At 60.3% G+C, this 17263-nt stretch overlaps 3 protein-coding genes across 3 annotated transcripts; all 3 read right to left on the bottom strand.

The window, feature by feature from the left end:
- Nucleotides 1-6: 6 nt before the first annotated feature.
- LOC121094066 (cyclin-dependent kinase 9) lies at nt 7-6272 on the bottom strand. Its single transcript, XM_040607224.1, has 7 exons — nt 6081-6272; nt 5535-5616; nt 4542-4632; nt 2465-2631; nt 2102-2273; nt 1877-2025; nt 7-677 (listed from the first exon to the last, which is right to left on the bottom strand). The coding sequence occupies exons 1-7, from the start codon at nt 6170-6172 to the stop codon at nt 312-314; spliced, it is 1119 nt and encodes a 372-aa protein (XP_040463158.1). The 5' UTR covers nt 6173-6272; the 3' UTR covers nt 7-311.
- LOC121093753 (folylpolyglutamate synthase, mitochondrial-like) lies at nt 6223-9651 on the bottom strand. Its single transcript, XM_040606589.1, has 6 exons — nt 9547-9651; nt 7784-7924; nt 7626-7679; nt 7462-7526; nt 7262-7376; nt 6223-6294 (listed from the first exon to the last, which is right to left on the bottom strand). Exons 1-6 carry the CDS (start codon nt 9649-9651, stop codon nt 6223-6225), a joined length of 552 nt encoding a protein of 183 aa, XP_040462523.1.
- A 1306-nt stretch (nt 9652-10957) lies between these two features.
- Nucleotides 10958-14871, bottom strand: LOC121093752 (cyclin-dependent kinase 9-like). Its single transcript, XM_040606588.1, is given in 8 exon segments — nt 10958-11118; nt 11489-12031; nt 13231-13379; nt 13456-13627; nt 13756-13874; nt 13877-13945; nt 14690-14703; nt 14846-14871. Coding segments are annotated over 7 exon segments (912 nt in total). The 3' UTR covers nt 10958-11118; nt 11489-11668.
- Between the last annotated feature and the right edge of the window lie 2392 nt (nt 14872-17263).

Genomic DNA, 17263 nt, shown 5'->3' with positions numbered 1-17263 from the left:
ACCAGGTCCATAACAATCGTTCTACAAGATTAACACAACCAGTACAGACTTCAGCTGGGGCGAGGGGGGGGAGGGTGTGGGAGTACTGTAACAAAGCTGTAGGGAAACAGCTGCAGGCTTGCAGGTATCACCTTCTGTAGCAGCTCCGTGGTGGCTGAGCTGCCGCACGAGATCTCAGCGCTGAGTTAAAGCCAGCAGGCGCTTCGCCTTGAAGAAAGTCCTTTCCCAGACAGAAAGACCTTGCCAGGACATCCCCGCTGAATGCAGCCTGCGGAGTAGCCCAGCTGGGACCCCGCTGGGGAAGCCCCCACTCAAAACACTCGGTCGAATTCAGTCTGGTTGGTGGCGGCCGGGTTCCTGCCCTGGTTAGCCGGCTGCTGGGGCATGTGCCCACCCCTCCTGCGCGGTGGGGCCAGGTACTCGAACATGGACTGGTTGTGGGTGGACAGCATGTTTTTGAGGTCCGAGGGCATGGGGTCGGACCAGAAAAAGTCGTGGTTCAGGGCATCATCGCTGTCGATCCGCTGGGCGGGATCCAGCACCAGCAGCTTGTCGATGAGGTCGAGTGCGTAGGGGTCTTTGACGTAGGCTTTCAGGCGATCCTTCACCTTGCGCTTCTGACCCTTGGGAAGATCCAGCTTCTGGTACAGCTCGTATTTATCCACATTTGGCCAAGCCTGGGAAGGGGCAGGAAAGCAGGGTTGGGAGGAAATAGTTACAGAGAGGACAAGCCATTTTTGATGCGAACACCCTCAGGCAAATTCGGGTGAGGTCTGCAGGGAGAACAATACTATTTTATAACCTCCAAACTGGCAGACCTTGTTCCCACAGCATGAAGGAGGCCCTAAAGGGTACGCTAAAGCCTGGAGACACGTGGGCAAGTCGGGACGGAGGCCTGCTGGAATGGAAACAGCTTGCAGGATGCTCCAGGATTTCTGGTTCTCCCACAAAAGAGCTACAAGAGAGCGAGGCTCATGCCAGCTACAGCATCCAGAAAGGTAAAGCCACAAACCCGATTGCTAAGTAACAACCAGGATGTCTGTGGCTCCTTTTATCCTTAGGAAGCAAAGCCTGCTGCAGTCACCAGCACTTACCTCAACCCTGATCTGAGAGACCACACCAGGTATTTACATACAAGAGAAAACCCCTCCAATGTACGTACATAACGCATGCAGGACAGGCATCAGGCCTCTGCAGCTGCCTGCACAACACAACCCCCAGATCACAGCCCCGGCCAAGAGATCCCCCAGCTCAATCCCCCACAAGAGGGCAGGACAAGCCGCCATTAAAGAAGGAGCTGAGAAAGAGCTAAATGCTCCCACCAGAACGGAGCCGATGCCGCGAGTGACAAGACAGAACTGAAGAGGCTTTTCAAGGTGACCAGTTCAAAGCACCAGAGGCAAACCTCTCAACACAAAACAAACAAAAAAAACCAAACCCCACCCTTCTTTAAGCAGAAATTCAAAGGGTGTTTCTCTGTGAGACAACCCCCAAACACAGGCTAGAACAGATTCCTACGTGCAATGTTCTGTTCTTTCACAGCTGGAGCAGCCAGCATCGTCTCTGTGCTCAGACACAAGGACACAAGCCACCCCTGCCGAAGGGGGTCTGGGAGGCAGGTTCACCCTTTTCTCCTCACGAGGTTAACATGAGCGATGGGACAGCTGTAGTCTACACAGAGTAGCAAGGCAAGCGCAGTGCCCCACCGTGCACGGGGCTGCCGGGAGGCAAGCAGAGTTTGCCAGAGCTTCCCCAGCCTCCCTGCCAGCAGCGGGCATGGGAAGAGGCCCAGGAACGGCCGATCCCAGAACCTGCCCACACCACCGCCTCTCGCCTCCCTCCGCTCTCTGCAGCTCGCTCACGCTCACGCCCTCACCTCCGGTGTGATGGATCCGCAGAGCTGGCTGATGAGGGTGAGCTGGTGCTGCTCTGTGTTCCCTTGCATGATGGGGCTGCGGGTCCACATCTCTGCCATGATGCACCCTGCACCCCAGAGGTCAATGGGGGGACCATAGTCCCGCTCCCCTAAACAGAGATGTCGCGTTAGTCACCCAGGGGAATGAGAAGGACAGAGAAGCCGGCAGAGCCCATCACCTCCTACCTAGGAGCAACTCTGGTGGCCGGTACCACAGAGTCACCACCCGGTTGGTGTAGCGGTTTGGCTGGCTGTTCTTAGCCAGGCTGAAAGCTCGAGCCAGCCCAAAGTCCGCAAGCTTCAGCACTCCGTCCCGCGTGATCAGGACATTTGCAGCTTTCATGTCTCGATGCAAGATCTGTACAAGGACAGACGCCAAAAGGTTAAGCCGTTCAGGTACCCTCCCTGGGCGCCTGGTGCCAGCACCTCCTTGGTGCCAGCAGCTCCAGAGGTGGAGGACTTCCCTCCAGCCTGTGCTAAGACACCCACTCCTTGGAAAGCCACAGAAAGCAGGGTGACCTCAGAGCACAGCACAGATCTGGCCGGTACCTTGTTCCTGTGGATGTAGTAAAGGCCGTTCAACAGCATCTGCATCACTTTCTTGATCTCTGAGAGCGTGAACTTGACATGGGCATTGCTGAGAAGGCCAGCAAGGTCGTGCTCGCAGAAGTCAAACACAAGGTAGATGCTGCCCTTGCAGCGGTTGTATGGAGAGGCTATGGGAGAAGAAAGGAGGGACCGTCAGGGTGGGACCCTTAACCCCAGCACAGCCCCTCCTGGCCTCCGGCCACCCTGCTGCTCATACATGCAGCGCTCACCAGACAAAACCTCAGGGCACAGGCACACACAGAACCAGAAACAGCCTGCAGGCCCCAAGACCCACAACTAGCAACAGAAGAACAGAGGATGAGGATCAGAGTCGTGAACGTGATCAGACAGGCAAGGCAAGGGCACGAAAATCTTCGAAAGCTTCATTTTGTATTGCTCTGTGCGCGTAACGGCTGTGGGGTTTCCTCCCTGCAAGCCACGGCTGGTAGGTGCACACACCACTAGCTGCCAGCCAAGCACTACCACCAATCGCGTCAGGGATAACGGAGACGCCCGCAAAGACAGCCCCAGCGAAAATGCAGAAACGGAGAAAAATCTGTCTAACAGCGTATTAGAAAGCGGGGGTTTCTGCAGCCTCAAACATCGTCTGTGAAAATGGGCTGCTCTGGATCAAAGCGATTTCAAACTCCAACTCCAACTGCAATTTAAAGTCACTAACAGGAAGCCCCAAATGAAGCAGTCTATTTCAATCCTGTTCCTAGAGCACACATGCAAAACAGTAAAAAGAAAGCTGATTTTCATCAGCTGTAATCGGCAAAACTTGCCGATCAGCAGCTCCTACTGGACAATGACAGCCAAGCTCAGCCCTCACAGAAACACACCACTCTGCCAGCCAGCAGGGTGCCTGCTGTACCAGGTTTGCAATTCCTTACACACATATGGCCCCTACCACACCTTTCCCACCTAAAAAGAGAGGCGCTTACAAGTTTGAGAACAGCACATGCAATATTTCTGCTTTACTGGAAACTGAGGTCAAAGTAGATCTGGGTGAAAACTGGAATTCAAACAAAACACAAACGACCGATACGGCTACAAAAATATTTACCTTGGGTACACCAGCCATGCAACCATCACAACTTGTTTAATCGCACAGTGAATTCAAAATTAACTTGTCAGTGTTTCTACTCATACCTGTTTGGAGGACTATAATCTACGTGCTGTAGAGGACTAGAGCAACTTCAAGTTCCTGGTCCCGGACCAAACACTTCTACCAGTTCAGTGAACTTTTAAAAACACACCAGCACCAGATACCTGCCACTTTCATTTTTATTTCACGGAAGCGACTGAATATAGAGAATGGCAGGCTTGAACATCAGCTGTCACTTTCAAAAGTATTTTTTACAATACAAATCCACAGAAGACAATGACGTATAAAAGCTACCAAGTGCTTTAAAGCAACTTGACTGGAAACGGAGCCAGGCCAAGCGCACTGAGCGTGCCAGTCACGCAGCAGGGGCACACCACGTGAGGTAGAAGCGAGGAGGTGGAAGAGCAGCTCAGGGCCACCCCGAGTGGAGTCCCAGCTCTCACAGCACGAGCAGTCGCTGCCATCCACAGAAAGCCAAGCAAGTCTCCAGCTGGAGCTGGAGCATCAGCACAGAGCTGCCACAAACCATCGCAAGCCAACTGAGAGGGACAGCTAGAGGTCCTGACAGGAGGGAACTGGCTGTGCACAGCTCCGGGCTCAAAACCCTCTGCTTCAAAGCCTCTCCAGTGTGGGTTTATCTCAAGCCTCTCAGGACTTTTCCAATAGGGGCAGCATTCATTGCCACAGCACACCCATATCCCAGCAGCACTGACCACAGCTTTTTCCAGCCAAGGTGCAGCAACACCCGAACTCTATAAGAAACTGTTTTCCAAGAGGAGTGCGCCATCACCCCTCGCATCACAGGTGGGGACAGAGGCCTATGCCCAGCTAGAGGACCCCACGCCCAGCACAAAACACCAGCCCGCTCAGCAGAGAAGGAGGGCTGAAAAAAAGCTGGCAGCCAGCCCGAGAGAGAGCCCCGCAAGCTACCTTTGGTCCTGCAGATTTCGATGAGGTTCACCACGTTCTCATGTTTGAGCAGCTGAAGGATTTTAATCTCTCGCAAGGCTGTGATGGGGAACTGGAAAGGCGAAAGAAAGGACGGGGATTAGGGGTGCGTGAGACCAGGCCACCCCTGCCTAGAGAACAGGAGACACGTGACCGTGGCAGCTCGGCAGGGGACCTGCTTGAGCAGCACTGTCACAGGTCACTGAAGGCCGATCAGAGCTTTAAAATAAAACACCCACACCGGTACTGTGCACATTTATTTACCACCAGGGCACCACTGCGGAGGGACGTTCCTTCACAGGAGAGTGGTTGTGTGGTGCTGAGGCAGGCATGCAGGCACCCCTCCCTCCTCTCCTCATCTTCCACATTTGTAACGGCACACGGTACGGCCTGGCCCAAGCTGCAGAGCAGCCTCCCCAGCTACTGCCTGCGCTGTTTAAGCTGTTACCTCTCTCCCCAGCTTCTCCCATCTCTTGCACACCCCTGAGCACGTGCCCCTCACACACTACCCGGCTCCTCCACAAACAACAGCCAGCGGGGAGCCCTGCGCCTGGGGGGGGATGACAGGCTTTTGCACGGGAGGAGGAACGCGTGGGCAGCACCACCTCCCAGCAGCTGTCCCACGCAGCCCAGTGACCTCACATGGACTGCACCACACTGCTGCCTTTGCAGCCAGAAAGGTGACAACAAGCCGTAGGCCCTGGCAAAGCCACAAGGCCCAACGTTATCACAGTATCAGCAGGAGAGGAAAAAGGCCACAGGGCTGGGGTCCTGTCCACACCCTTACAGGTTCAGGATACAGCGTATTAGAGCTGCAAATATTGTGAAACACATTTACTCTGCGAAAGCACATCTATGCCGTCCCAAACATTAGCCTTCGACGACAAAGGGCCACCCCGCACCCCGGCCTTCCCAAACACAGCCCAGCCACGTTCCGGCACTTACCCCCTATTTCCGCCATTCTGCTGCACTTACCCCCTCCTTCTCATTTTCCATCAACACTTTCTTCAGTGCTACTTTCTTGCCGGTCTGACGATGTTTGGCTTTGAAAACTTCCCTGTAAAACCAGAATGAAACCACTGAGCAGCGCAAGGCAGAAGGGACGCAGCCAGGTGCTCCTGACCGGGAACACCAGCAAACAAGACACAAAGACGAGACAACCGCTCTGTGCTGACCCGCCATCCGACCCAGCCACATCCCGCTCGGACCAAAGGCCCTCAGCAGCGGCCGAGCCGAGCCAGCCCAGGAGCCCCCCAAGGATTCTGGCCGAAACTGCACGTTTTGGGCAAAGGTGCAGGGCCCCGCCCCGCCCGTCTCCAGAGGGAACTCTGCTCTGCCAGAGCGGGGCGCCGGGCCGGCGAAAGGAGGGCTGAGGGGCCAGGCCGGCCCCCGCGGCCGGAGCGCTGGCCGAGGAAGGGAGACCCAAGCGGGCGGCGCCCGGGCCTGGGGCGGGCGGGCCGCGGGGCCCAGGGGGCCGGCCCCGAGCAGCAGGCCGAACGGCGGGGCGGCCCGGGCACTCACCCGAAGGTTCCCTGCCCGATCTTGGCGAGCTTCTCGTACTTAGAGACCTCATCGCAGAAGGGACACTCCACCATGTCGTATTGCTTGGCCATGGCTGCCGCGGCCGTCGCTACAGCACCGCGTTCAGCCCCTTCCGCGCGCGTCACAGCCCCTTCCGCAGCAACGCGCCCCCGAGGCCTCCTGGGACTTGGCGGCGGCGGCTCCCTCGGAGCGCCTGGGCGGGCGGAGCTTGCCCCCGCAAGCCCCGCCCCCGCCAGCCCAGCCCCGCCGCCAGCCCCGCCCCCGCCAGCCCCGCCCCCGCCAGCCCCGCCCCGCCGCCAGCCCCGCCCCGCCGCCAGCCCCGCCCCCGCCGCAGCAGCCCCCTGCCCCCCGCCGCACCGCCCGGGGCACCCACCGCCCCTGGTGCTGGTGGCCCTAAAGCACGTCACCGTGGCACCGTGTCTCCTGCGTGCTGAAACCCGCCAGGGATTCCACAGCCTTTCTGCTCCCTGGCTCCTGCACCCAGGGGCTGTGGCGAGGGGACCCCACAGCCAGGGCAGGACACGGGGCCCGGGGGGCACAGACGTGCCCGGTGGGGGCTGCCGTCCCCCCGGCGATGCCTGCGGCAGGGTGCAACGCGAGCATCTTGGCGTGGGGGTGTCTGAAACTGGTCCCCAAGGCGGGGGGCACGGGGGGGCCAAGGCCAGAGCAGCAGCGGAGGTGGCTGCTGGCATCCCGGCCACGGCAGCCACCAGGTGCTGCCTGGGAATGGGGGACAGCACAGACACTGCAGCCTGCCAGGCCCAGGCCACCTGGGCCTGCGTGAAGACACTCCTGCCTCCAGGGCACCCCAAGGTCCCCCAGCATGAGGCAACAGCCAGCGGCAGGGGGCTCCTGCTGCCAGTCATGCCGTCCGGCTGTCACCCCACCCACGGGGCCGTGAGGGCAGCGGCTGAGCCCCAGATGTGCCTGGTGCTCCCTTGCCTGCAGGGCTGGCGCCGTCCTCTAAGGCTGGCACCCTGCTCGAGAGATGGCACCCTCACCCACAGGGCTGGCACCCACGTTCAGGGCTGGCACCCTGCTCTAGGGCTGGCACCCAGGGGGGTTTGGGTGTCAACAGCTGCTGGGCATCCCCAACCAGCACTGGGGCACATGGCCCAGGGGGGGTCCTCGAGGGAGGGAGCACCCCCCGCCAGCCCCACCTTGGTCTCCTTCAGGCGGCTGTAAACGAGCCAGAAGTACTTGCTGAACTGCTCCTTGCTGATGGGCTGCCCATCGATGCGGATCCGCTCACGCACCTGCACCAGGTGAGGGGAGCTGGGGGGGCAGAGCAGGAGAGGGGGGCACAGTCGGGCACAGTGCCACCAGCCCCCCCAAACCCTCCTGACCCCCCCCCAACCACCTGTAAAAGCCCGTCTTCAGCCCGTAGTTGCGGAGGATGCACTCAGCGAAGGCGCACACTGAGCCCTGGGGAGACAGCAGCGTTAACCCCCCCGTGCTGGGGCAAACGGAGCCAGAGAGGCTGGAGGCCCCCCCTTGCCCCCCAGCACTGCCCATCTGCCTCACCTTGCCCTTCGTCCCCGTGACATGGATGACGTTCAGTCGATCCAGGTCCTCGACCTGCCAGAGGTCAACCACCCGAGAAGACCCCCAGGAGTCATGGCGGCACCACTGCTGGGACGGGGGGTGGGCTGGGTGGGGTGATGGGGGGACCCCCTCCTCACCTTCATCCCGGTCCGCTCCAAAAAGCCCTGCATGGCTTCCAGCTGGGCCTGGGGGTCGCTGCGCTCCCGCTTCACCTGCTCCAGGTCGCTGGCATTGGTCTGCAGGGTGTTGAGGGTCCGGATGGTGTCCTGGAAAGATCCCTGGGGGCGATCAGGATGGCGCCCATCACCGCAGCCTCGGGGCTGGGCCCACCGCAACAGCCCCAGGGGCCAGCCCAGCCCAGCCCGATCCACCCCATCGGGTTTGGCTCCCGCAGCCGTGCCCGCTGGCTGCCGCCGTGGCCCCGCGGTGACACGCTGGCAGTGCCAGCACCTGTTTGGGGGACGCCGCGCGGACGGGCTCCTTCTGGGCAAGGGGAGCCACCCCTCCACCGGTGCCCCTTGGCCCCGCGGGGGGGCACAGGGCAGCCCAGCACCCGGCACCCACCCCTGCCCGGCGGGACAAGGCCACCCATGGGTGCGAGCGGGCGGCGCTCCAGTGCCACCATGCCTGCCCGCCGGCTCGAACCGGGGCCGCAACCGCAGCCGCGGAGCTGCACCTGCACGGTGCATCTGGCACAGCCGCTGCGCGGCACGGCCGCTGCCGGGGGCCACCGAGCCCCCCGGGCCCGCACGCTTGGCCCTGCCGCAGCGGGACCTGGCGTGGGACAAGCCAGTGGCCCCGGTGCGGGGACCCCCCGAGCAGCCGGACCCCATGCAGGCAGCAGAGCGGCACCGGCGGCGCATCCTGCCCTGGTGAGCGTGGGGCAGCTCCGGGGCTTCCGCACCGCCCCCGGCCCCGGGACCGCCGGCGCCCCCGCGGCGCCCGGCAGCCGCACGGGCTCGGGATGCCCGAGGCCCCGCCCGGGACGCGGCGCGGCTGCTGGCCGCGCTCCCGGGGCTGCCGCGGCGGACGGCGCTTCGCAGGGCGACCTTCGGGCACCGGCCGCCCCCGGCAGAAGGCACGGCGAGCGGCGGCGCCGGGACCCCTCCCGCCCACCCGGGAGCCCGCAGGCCGGTGCCTCGGGAAGGGGCCGCCGCTGCCCTCCCGCGCCCGGTACGGCGGGACACCCCCCGCGCGACCCCAACCCCCCGGCGCCAGCTCCCGCTCCCCGTCTGCCGCTAATCCGTGGAACCTTTTGACTCAACAGCGGTTGGGAAGGGAGGAACGGCGGCAGGTCCAGGCTGCCGAGGGCAAGCCCTGGAGGGCACAGTCCCTCACACCAGCCCTTTGCAGCCTCCTGCCCCCTCCCCAGGCTGCAGCAGGGTCCCCAGGACAGCATCGTTGCCTGCTTTGCCTGCTGAATGCAGCCACCACGGGGGATGGAGCATCTCCCCCCAGGGAAGGGGGGGGAATCTAGGGGTCAGGCTCCTGCTGAGGGACTCTGCGGGGTCCCAGGAGCACCCCAAGAGTGGTGGGTACAAGGCAGGAGAACAGCACGGTGCTCTACACCTCCCCTTGCCAACAACTCCTAGAGGAGCAGAGGGAAGCAGTAGGGCGTGCAGAGGGTGAGGTGCTGGGCAAAGGGCTCAGCTCTGGGGCACGTCCCCAGTGTGTCAATACGGGGCTGCAGCCCCCAGTGCTCTGGGGAACCAGCTGCTGTGCGAGGCCAGCCACCAGCACCAGCCTGCTCCTCCGGCAGTGCCGGAGCGCTGGCAGCAGCAGCTCAAGCCCGTGCCCGTCCTCCGACACGGCAGCAGCATCCTGCCCACCGCCGGCCGCCCCGAGCTCGGGTCCCCTCGGTGCTTCTCCCTCCGGCGCCGCGACACGAGCCAGGTCCCACCTCCAAACTGCAGCCAGTTTCCAGCACGGTGCCGGCCTCGGAGAGCAGCAGCACCAACCGCAGCATCGGCAGCACCCAGAGCACCCCCTGCTCCACCAGCAGCATGGCCTGACCCCGCCCAGCCCACCCGGTCCCCAACTGTCAGACTTGGGGACCCACCCCAGCCCCATTAAGCTGGGGTTTTGCCCCAAATCTCAGGCCGAGCCCGGAGGGGGCCTCCGTTACTCATTCAGCGAACGCTTTGGCCCCCCAAGGGCAGCCCACGCCGGGGGAGGGGGGCACCCTGCAACCCCCCTGCGGTCCCCTGCTGCTGGGTGCACCGGGGGGGCGGAGAGAGTACCTACCCCCAAAGCCTCCCCCAGGGCTCCCCCTCAAATGGGGGTGGGGGGCAAAAGCGGGTGCCCCCAGGACAGGACCCAGCACTTGGGGTGACCCCCTGCACCTCTCCCGGGTCCCCCCAAGAAGGCAGTGGGCACCACTAGGAGCAGCAAAATGTTTATTAAGGGGGGTGAGGCAGTGTGGGGCTGCTGGCTCCCCACGGGGTGATGGGCAGAAACCACACACACTCCCAGCTCCCCACCCAAGTTACAAACTATTAATAATAACAATAACAATAATAATAATAATAATAATAAATCTCCCCTGTGTTAAATTAGTCCACACCTCGCTGTGGCTTGAGGCTCCCATCTACCGCCCCCTCAAAACTCCATCTACGCCCCTGGGCGCCTGGACCCTGGCACAGCCTGGGGCAGCCCCCCCAGAGGCCAGGGCCCCCCCAGCCAGTCCCACCAACGTGGGCTGGGGGCAGGGAGCAGCTCCCCCATGGCCAGTGTCCCCCCTGCGGGGGGCACAGCCAAAAGGCACTGGGGTGAAAAGGGATGAGCCGGGAAGGGTCTGGGGGTCCCACGTGCCCCCCCCCGCCACCTCCGAGCACCATCTGGGGCAGAACCGGCGCTTCAAGTAAAAAGAGGTGCAAAGCCCTGCGCACCCCCGTTACTGGGAGAGCGCGGGGTCCAGCAGCCGAAGGACCCCCCCCACCAAGTGCAGGCTGCCGGTGACCAGGACGTGGATGGCGGCCGCCTCCCGCAGCAGCACAGCCCCTCTGCTGGCGGCGGGGTGGGGGTGAGCCCCCATGGCGGTGGGCGCTGCCAGCCAAGGGTCCCGGCCCTGTGCCACCCACCCCTCAGTGCCTGGGCCAGGCAGGGGAACACGAGGGCTGGGGAACTGAGGGGTCTCGCGGCTGGGGGGACCAGGAGCAGGGGTCCTCGGCCAGGGGCTGGCTGCAGGGGGGCTGGGAGCCAGGGGTCCTGCCCCTCCTTTTCCTCCAGTAGCCGGGTCCACCTCCGCTGGTTCTCCAGGCAGCGGGTCAGGGAGCTCTCCAGCGTCACCCTGAAGTTTTGCTGGTCTGGGAGAGACGGGGATGGGGGCCAGGGATTAGGGGGAGCCAGGGAGGGGTTGGGGATGAGGGGCGGGGCCAGGGAAGACCCCGGCTCCCCGGCACTCACCTGCATTGCTGGCCACGGGCACCTCCGTGAAGTTGGGGCAGAAGACAGCGTAGTCAAAGCGGCAGGGCTGTGGGGAGAGGAGGGGGGGTCAGCACTGGGGGAGCCCTCAGGACCCACCCATGGGATCGCCACCAGGACCAGTCCCACACTGGCAGGGTCACGGGGGGTTGGTCCAGGCAGGGGGGTCATCTGATGGCCCCCCCTGCACCCAGAGCTGCAAGACCCTCGGGGGGGGCACAGAGGTGGGATACACCCAGGGACAGCAGGGTGGACAGGCTGCACAGCACCAGCTCCTCCTCACGGCTCCCCTCACCTGCAGCCACTGAACGTGGCCGGTCCAGGCCACGGTTGAGGCCACGTGCTGAACCGGCGCCCGGCAGGTGCGGGAGCTCTGTAACAAAGCTGCAGGGAAACAGCTGCAGGCTTGCAGGTATCACCTTCTGTAGCGGCTCCGTGGTGGCTGAGCTGCCGCACGAGATCTCAGAGCCGAGTTAAAGCCAGCAGGCGCTTCGCCTTGAAGAAAGTCCTTTCCCAGACAGAAAGACCTTGCCAGGACATCCCCGCTGAATGCAGCCTGCGGAGTAGCCCAGCTGGGACCCCGCTGGGGAAGCCCCCACTCAAAACACTCGGTCGAATCCAGCCTGGTTGGTGGCGGCCGGGTTCCTGCCCTGGAACGGCTGCTGGGGCATGTGCCCACCCCTCCTGTGCGGTGGGGCCAGGTACTCGAACATGGACTGGTTGAGGGTGGACAGCATGTTTTTGAGGTCCGAGGGCATGGGGTCGGACCAGAAGAAGTCGTGGTTCAGGGCATCATCGCTGTCGATCCGCTGGGCGGGATCCAGCACCAGCAGCTTGTCGATGAGGTCGAGTGCGTAGGGGTCTCCGACGTAGGCTTTCAGGCAATCCTTCACCTTGCGCTTCTGACCCTTGGGAAGATCCAGCTTCTGGTACAGCTCGTATTTACCCACATTTGGCCAAGCCTGGGAAGGGGCAGGAAAGCAGGGTTGGGAGGAAATAGTTACAGAGAGGACAAGCCATTCTTGATGCGAACACCCTCAGGCAAATTCGGGTGAGGTCTGCAGGGAGAACAATACTATTTTATAACCTCCAAACTGGCAGACCTTGTTCCCACAGCATGAAGGAGGCCCTAAAGGGTACGCTAAAGCCTGGAGACACGTGGGCAAGTCAGGACGGAGGCCTGCTGGAATGGAAACAGCTTGCAGGATGCTCCAGGATTTCTGGTTCTCCCACAAAAGAGCTACAAGAGAGCGAGGCTCATGCCAGCTACAGCATCCAGAAAGGTAAAGCCACAAACCCGATTGCTAAGTAACAACCAGGATGTCTGTGGCTCCTTTTATCCTTAGGAAGCAAAGCCTGCTGCAGTCACCAGCACTTACCCCAACCCTGATCTGAGAGACCACACCAGGTATTTACATACAAGAGAAAACCCCTCCAATGTACGTACATAACGCATGCAGGACAGGCATCAGGCCTCTGCAGCTGCCTGCACAACACAACCCCCAGATCACAGCCCCGGCCAAGAGATCCCCCAGCTCAATCCCCCACAAGAGGGCAGGACAAGCCGCCATTAAAGAAGGAGCTGAGAAAGAGCTAAATGCTCCCACCAGAACGGAGCCGATGCCGCGAGTGACAAGACAGAACTGAAGAGGCTTTTCGAGGTGACCAGTTCAAAGCACCAGAGGCAAACCTCTCAACACAAAACAAACAAAAAAACCCAAACCCCACCCTTCTTTAAGCAGAAATTCAAAGGGTGTTTCTCTGTGAGACAACCCCCAAACACAGGCTAGAACAGATTCCTACGTGCAATGTTCTGTTCTTTCACAGCTGGAGCAGCCAGCATCGTCTCTGTGCTCAGACACAAGGACACAAGCCACCCCTGCCGAAGGGGGTCTGGGAGGCAGGTTCACCCTTTTCTCCTCACGAGGTTAACATGAGCGATGGGACAGCTGTAGTCTACACAGAGTAGCAAGGCAAGCGCAGTGCCCCACCGTGCACGGGGCTGCCGGGAGGCAAGCAGAGTTTGCCAGAGCTTCCCCAGCCTCCCTGCCAGCAGCGGGCATGGGAAGAGGCCCAGGAACGGCCGATCCCAGAACCTGCCCACACCACCGCCTCTCGCCTCCCTCCGCTCTCTGCAGCTCGCTCACGCTCACGCCCTCACCTCCGGTGTGATGGATCCGCAGAGCTGGCTGATGAGGGTGAGCTGGTGCTGCTCTGTGTTCCCTTGCATGATGGGGCTGCGGGTCCACATCTCTGCCATGATGCACCCTGCACCCCAGAGGTCAATGGGGGGACCATAGTCCCGCTCCCCTAAACAGAGATGTCGCGTTAGTCACCCAGGGGAATGAGAAGGACAGAGAAGCCGGCAGAGCCCATCACCTCCTACCTAGGAGCAGCTCTGGTGGCCGGTACCACAGAGTCACCACCCGGTTGGTGTAGCGGTTTGGCTGGCTGTTCTTAGCCAGGCTGAAAGCTCGAGCCAGCCCAAAGTCCGCAAGCTTCAGCACTCCGTCCCGCGTGATCAGGACATTTGCAGCTTTCAGGTCTCGATGCAAGATCTGTACCAGGACAGACGCCAAAAGGTTAAGCCGTTCAGGTACCCTCCAGCCTGTGCTAAGACACCCACTCCTTGGAAAGCCACAGAAAGCAGGGTGACCTCAGAGCACAGCACAGCTCTGGCCGGTACCTTGTTCCTGTGGATGTAGTAAAGGCCGTTCAACAGCATCTGCATCACTTTCTTGATCTCTGAGAGCGTGAACTTGACACGGGCATTGCTGAGAAGGCCAGCCAGGTCGTGCTCGCAGAGTCAAACACAAGGTAGATGCTGCCCTTGCAGCGGTTGTATGGAGAGGCTATGGGAGAAGCAAGGAGGGACCCTTAACCCCAGCACAGCTCCTCCTGGCCTCCGGCCACCCTGCTGCTCATACATACAGCGCTCACTAGACAAAACCTCAGGGCACAGGCACACACAGAACCAGAAACAGCCTGCAGGCCCCAAGACCCACAACTAGCAACAGAAGAACAGAGGATGAGGGTCAGAGTCGTGAACGTGATCAGACAGGCAAGGCAAGGGCACAAAAATCTTTGAAAGCTTCATTTTGTATTGCTCTGTGCGCGTAACGGCTGTGGGGTTTCCTCCCTGCAAGCCACGGCTGGTAGGTGCACACACCACTAGCTGCCAGCCAAGCACTACCACCAATCGCGTCAGGGATAACGGAGACGCCCGCAAAGACAGCCCCAGCGAAAATGCAGAAACGGAGAAAAATCTGTCTAACAGCGTATTAGAAAGCGGGGGTTTCTGCAGCCTCAAACATCGTCTGTGAAAATGGGCTGCTCTGGATCAAAGCGATTTCAAACTCCAACTCCAACTGCAATTTAAAGTCACTAACAGGAAGCCCCAAATGAAGCAGTCTATTTCAATCCTGTTCCTAGAGCACACATGCAAAACAGTAAAAAGAAAGCTGATTTTCATCAGCTGTAATCGGCAAAACTTGCCGATCAGCAGCTCCTACTGGACAATGACAGCCAAGCTCAGCCCTCACAGAAACGCACCACTCTGCCAGCCAGCAGGGTGCCTGCTGTACCAGGTTTGCAATTCCTTACACACATATGGCCCCTACCACACCTTTCCCACCTAAAAAGAGAGGCGCTTAAAAGTTTGAGAACAGCACATGCAATATTTCTGCTTTACTGGAAACTGAGGTCAAAGTAGATCTGGGTGAAAACTGGAATTCAAACAAAACACAAACGACCGACACGGCTACAAAAATAGTTACCTGGGGTACACCAGCCATGCAACCATCACAACTTGTTTAATCGCACAGTGAATTCAAAATTAACTTGTCAGTGTTTCTACTCATACCTGTTTGGAGGGACTATAATCTACGTGCTGTAGAGGACTAGAGCAACTTCAAGTTCCTGGTCCCGGGCCAAACACTTCTACCAGTTCAGTGAACTTTTAAAAACACACCAGCACCAGATACCTGCCACTTTCATTTTTATTTCACGGAAGCGACTGAATATAGAGAATGGCAGGCTTGAACATCAGCTGTCACTTTCAAAAGTATTTTTTACAGTACAAATCCACAGAAGAGAACGACGTATAAAAGCTACCAAGTGCTTTAAAGCAACTTGACTGGAAACGGAGCCAGGCCAAGCGCACTGAGCGTGCCAGTCACGCAGCAGGGGCACACCACGTGAGGTAGAAGCGAGGAGGTGGAAGAGCAGCTCAGGGCCACCCCGAGTGGAGTCCCAGCTCTCACAGCACGAGCAGTCGCTGCCATCCACAGAAAGCCAAGCAAGTCTCCAGCTGGAGCTGGAGCATCAGCACAGAGCTGCCACAAACCATCGCAAGCCAACTGAGAGGGACAGCTAGAGGTCCTGACAGGAGGGAACTGGCTGTGCACAGCTCCGGGCTCAAAACCCTCTGCTTCAAAGCCTCTCCAGTGTGGGTTTATCTCAAGCCTCTCAGGACTCTTCCAATAGGGGCAGCATTCATTGCCACAGCACACCCATATCCCAGCAGCACTGACCACAGCTTTTTCCAGCCAAGGTGCAGCAACACCCGAACTCTATAAGAAACTGTTTTCCAAGAGGAGTGCACCATCACCCCTCGCATCACAGGCAGGGACAGAGGCTTATGCTCAGCTAGAGGACCCCACGCCCAGCACAAAACACCAGCCCGCTCAGCAGAGAAGGAGGGCTGAAAAAAAGCTGGCAGCCAGCCCGAGAGAGAGCCCCGCAAGCTACCTTTGGTCCGGCAGATTTCGATGAGGTTCACCACGTTCTCATGTTTGAGCAGCTGGAGGATTTTAATCTCTCGCAAGGCTGTGATGGGGAACTGGAAAGGCGAAAGAAAGGACGGGGATTAGGGGTGCGTGAGACCAGGCCACCCCTGCCTAGAGAACAGGAGACACGTGACCGTGGCAGCTCGGCAGGGGACCTGCTTGAGCAGCACTGTCACAGGTCACTGAAGGCCGATCAGAGCTTTAAAATAAAACACCCACACCGGTACTGTGCACATTTATTTACCACCAGGGCACCACTGCGGAGGGACGTTCCTTCACAGGAGAGTGGTTGTGTGGTGCTGAGGCAGGCATGCAGGCACCCCTCCCTCCTCTCCTCATCTTCCACATTCGTAACGGCACACGGTACGGCCTGGCCCAAGCTGCAGAGCAAGCCTCCCCAGCTACTGCCTGCGCTGTTTAAGCTGTTACCTCTCTCCCCAGCTTCTCCCATCTCTCTTGCACACCCCTGAGCACGTGCCCCTCACACACTACCCGGCTCCTCCACAAACAACAGCCAGCGGGGAGCCCTGCGCCTGGGGGGGGATGACAGGCTTTTGCACGGGAGGAGGAACGTGTGGGCCACCTCCCAGCAGCTGTCCCATGCAGCCCAGGTGACCTCACAGGGACCTGCACCACACTGCTGCCTTTGCAGCCAGAAAGGTGAGCAACAAGCCGTAGGCCCTGGCAAAGCCACAAGGCCCAACGTTATCACAGTATCAGCAGGAGAGGAAAAAGGCCACAGGGCTGGGGTCCTGTCCACACCCTTACAGGTTCAGGATACAGCGTATCTAGAGCTGCAAATATTGTGAAACACATTTACTCTGTGAAAGCACATCTATGCCGTCCCAAACATCAGCCTTCGACGACAAAGGGCCCACCCCGCACCCCGGCCTTCCCAAACACAGCCCAGCCACGTTCCGGCACTTACCCCCTTCTTCTGCCATGCTGCTGCAGTTACCCCCTCCTCATTTTCCATCAACACTTTCTTCAGTGCTACTCTCTTGCCTGTCTGCCGGTGTCTGGCTTTGAAAACTTCCCTGTAAAACCAGAATGAAACCACTGAGCAGCGCAAGGGCAGAAGGGACGCAGCCAGGTGCTCCTGACCGGGAACACCAGCAAACAAGACACAAAGGACGAGGACAACCGCTCTGTGCTGACCCGCCATCCGACCCAGCCACATCCCGCTCGGACCAAAGGCCCTCAGCAGCGGCCGAGCCGAGCCAGCCCAGGAGCCCCCCAAGGATTCGGGCCGAAACTGCACGTTTTGGGCAAAGGTGCAGGGCCCCCGCCTCGCCCGTCTCCAGAGGGAACTCTGCTCTGCCAGAGCGGGGCGCCGGGCCGGCGAAAGGAGGGCTGAGGGGCCAGGCCGGCCCCCGCGGCCGGAGCGCTGGCCGAGGAAGGGAGACC

Source organism: Falco naumanni, chromosome 9 (assembly GCF_017639655.2).
Source record: "Falco naumanni isolate bFalNau1 chromosome 9, bFalNau1.pat, whole genome shotgun sequence".
NCBI classification, from domain to species: Eukaryota; Metazoa; Chordata; class Aves; order Falconiformes; family Falconidae; genus Falco; species Falco naumanni.
This window is presented reverse-complemented; position numbering and strand designations above follow the sequence as displayed.

Bases quoted from the DNA above. Each gene is read 5' to 3' on its own strand.
- LOC121093753 (XM_040606589.1), bottom strand. From the start codon at position 9,651: ATGCTGCTGGTGGAGCAGGGGGTGCTCTGGGTGCTGCCGATGCTGCGG. The intron at 7,925-9,546 runs GTGGGACCTGGC...GATCGCCCCCAG, and splicing joins AAACTGGCTGCAGTTTGGAG to GGATCTTTCCAGGACACCAT. The intron at 7,377-7,461 runs GTGGTTGGGGGG...CTGCCCCCCCAG, and splicing joins CTGAAGACGGGCTTTTACAG to CTCCCCTCACCTGGTGCAGG.
- LOC121094066 (XM_040607224.1), bottom strand. From the start codon at position 6,172: ATGGCCAAGCAATACGACATGGTGGAGTGTCCCTTCTGCGATGAGGTC. The intron at 5,617-6,080 runs GTGAGTGCCCGG...CTGGTTTTACAG, and splicing joins ATCGGGCAGGGAACCTTCGG to GGAAGTTTTCAAAGCCAAAC. The intron at 2,632-4,541 runs GTAGCTTGCGGG...CTTCTCCCATAG, and splicing joins CGAAATCTGCAGGACCAAAG to CCTCTCCATACAACCGCTGC.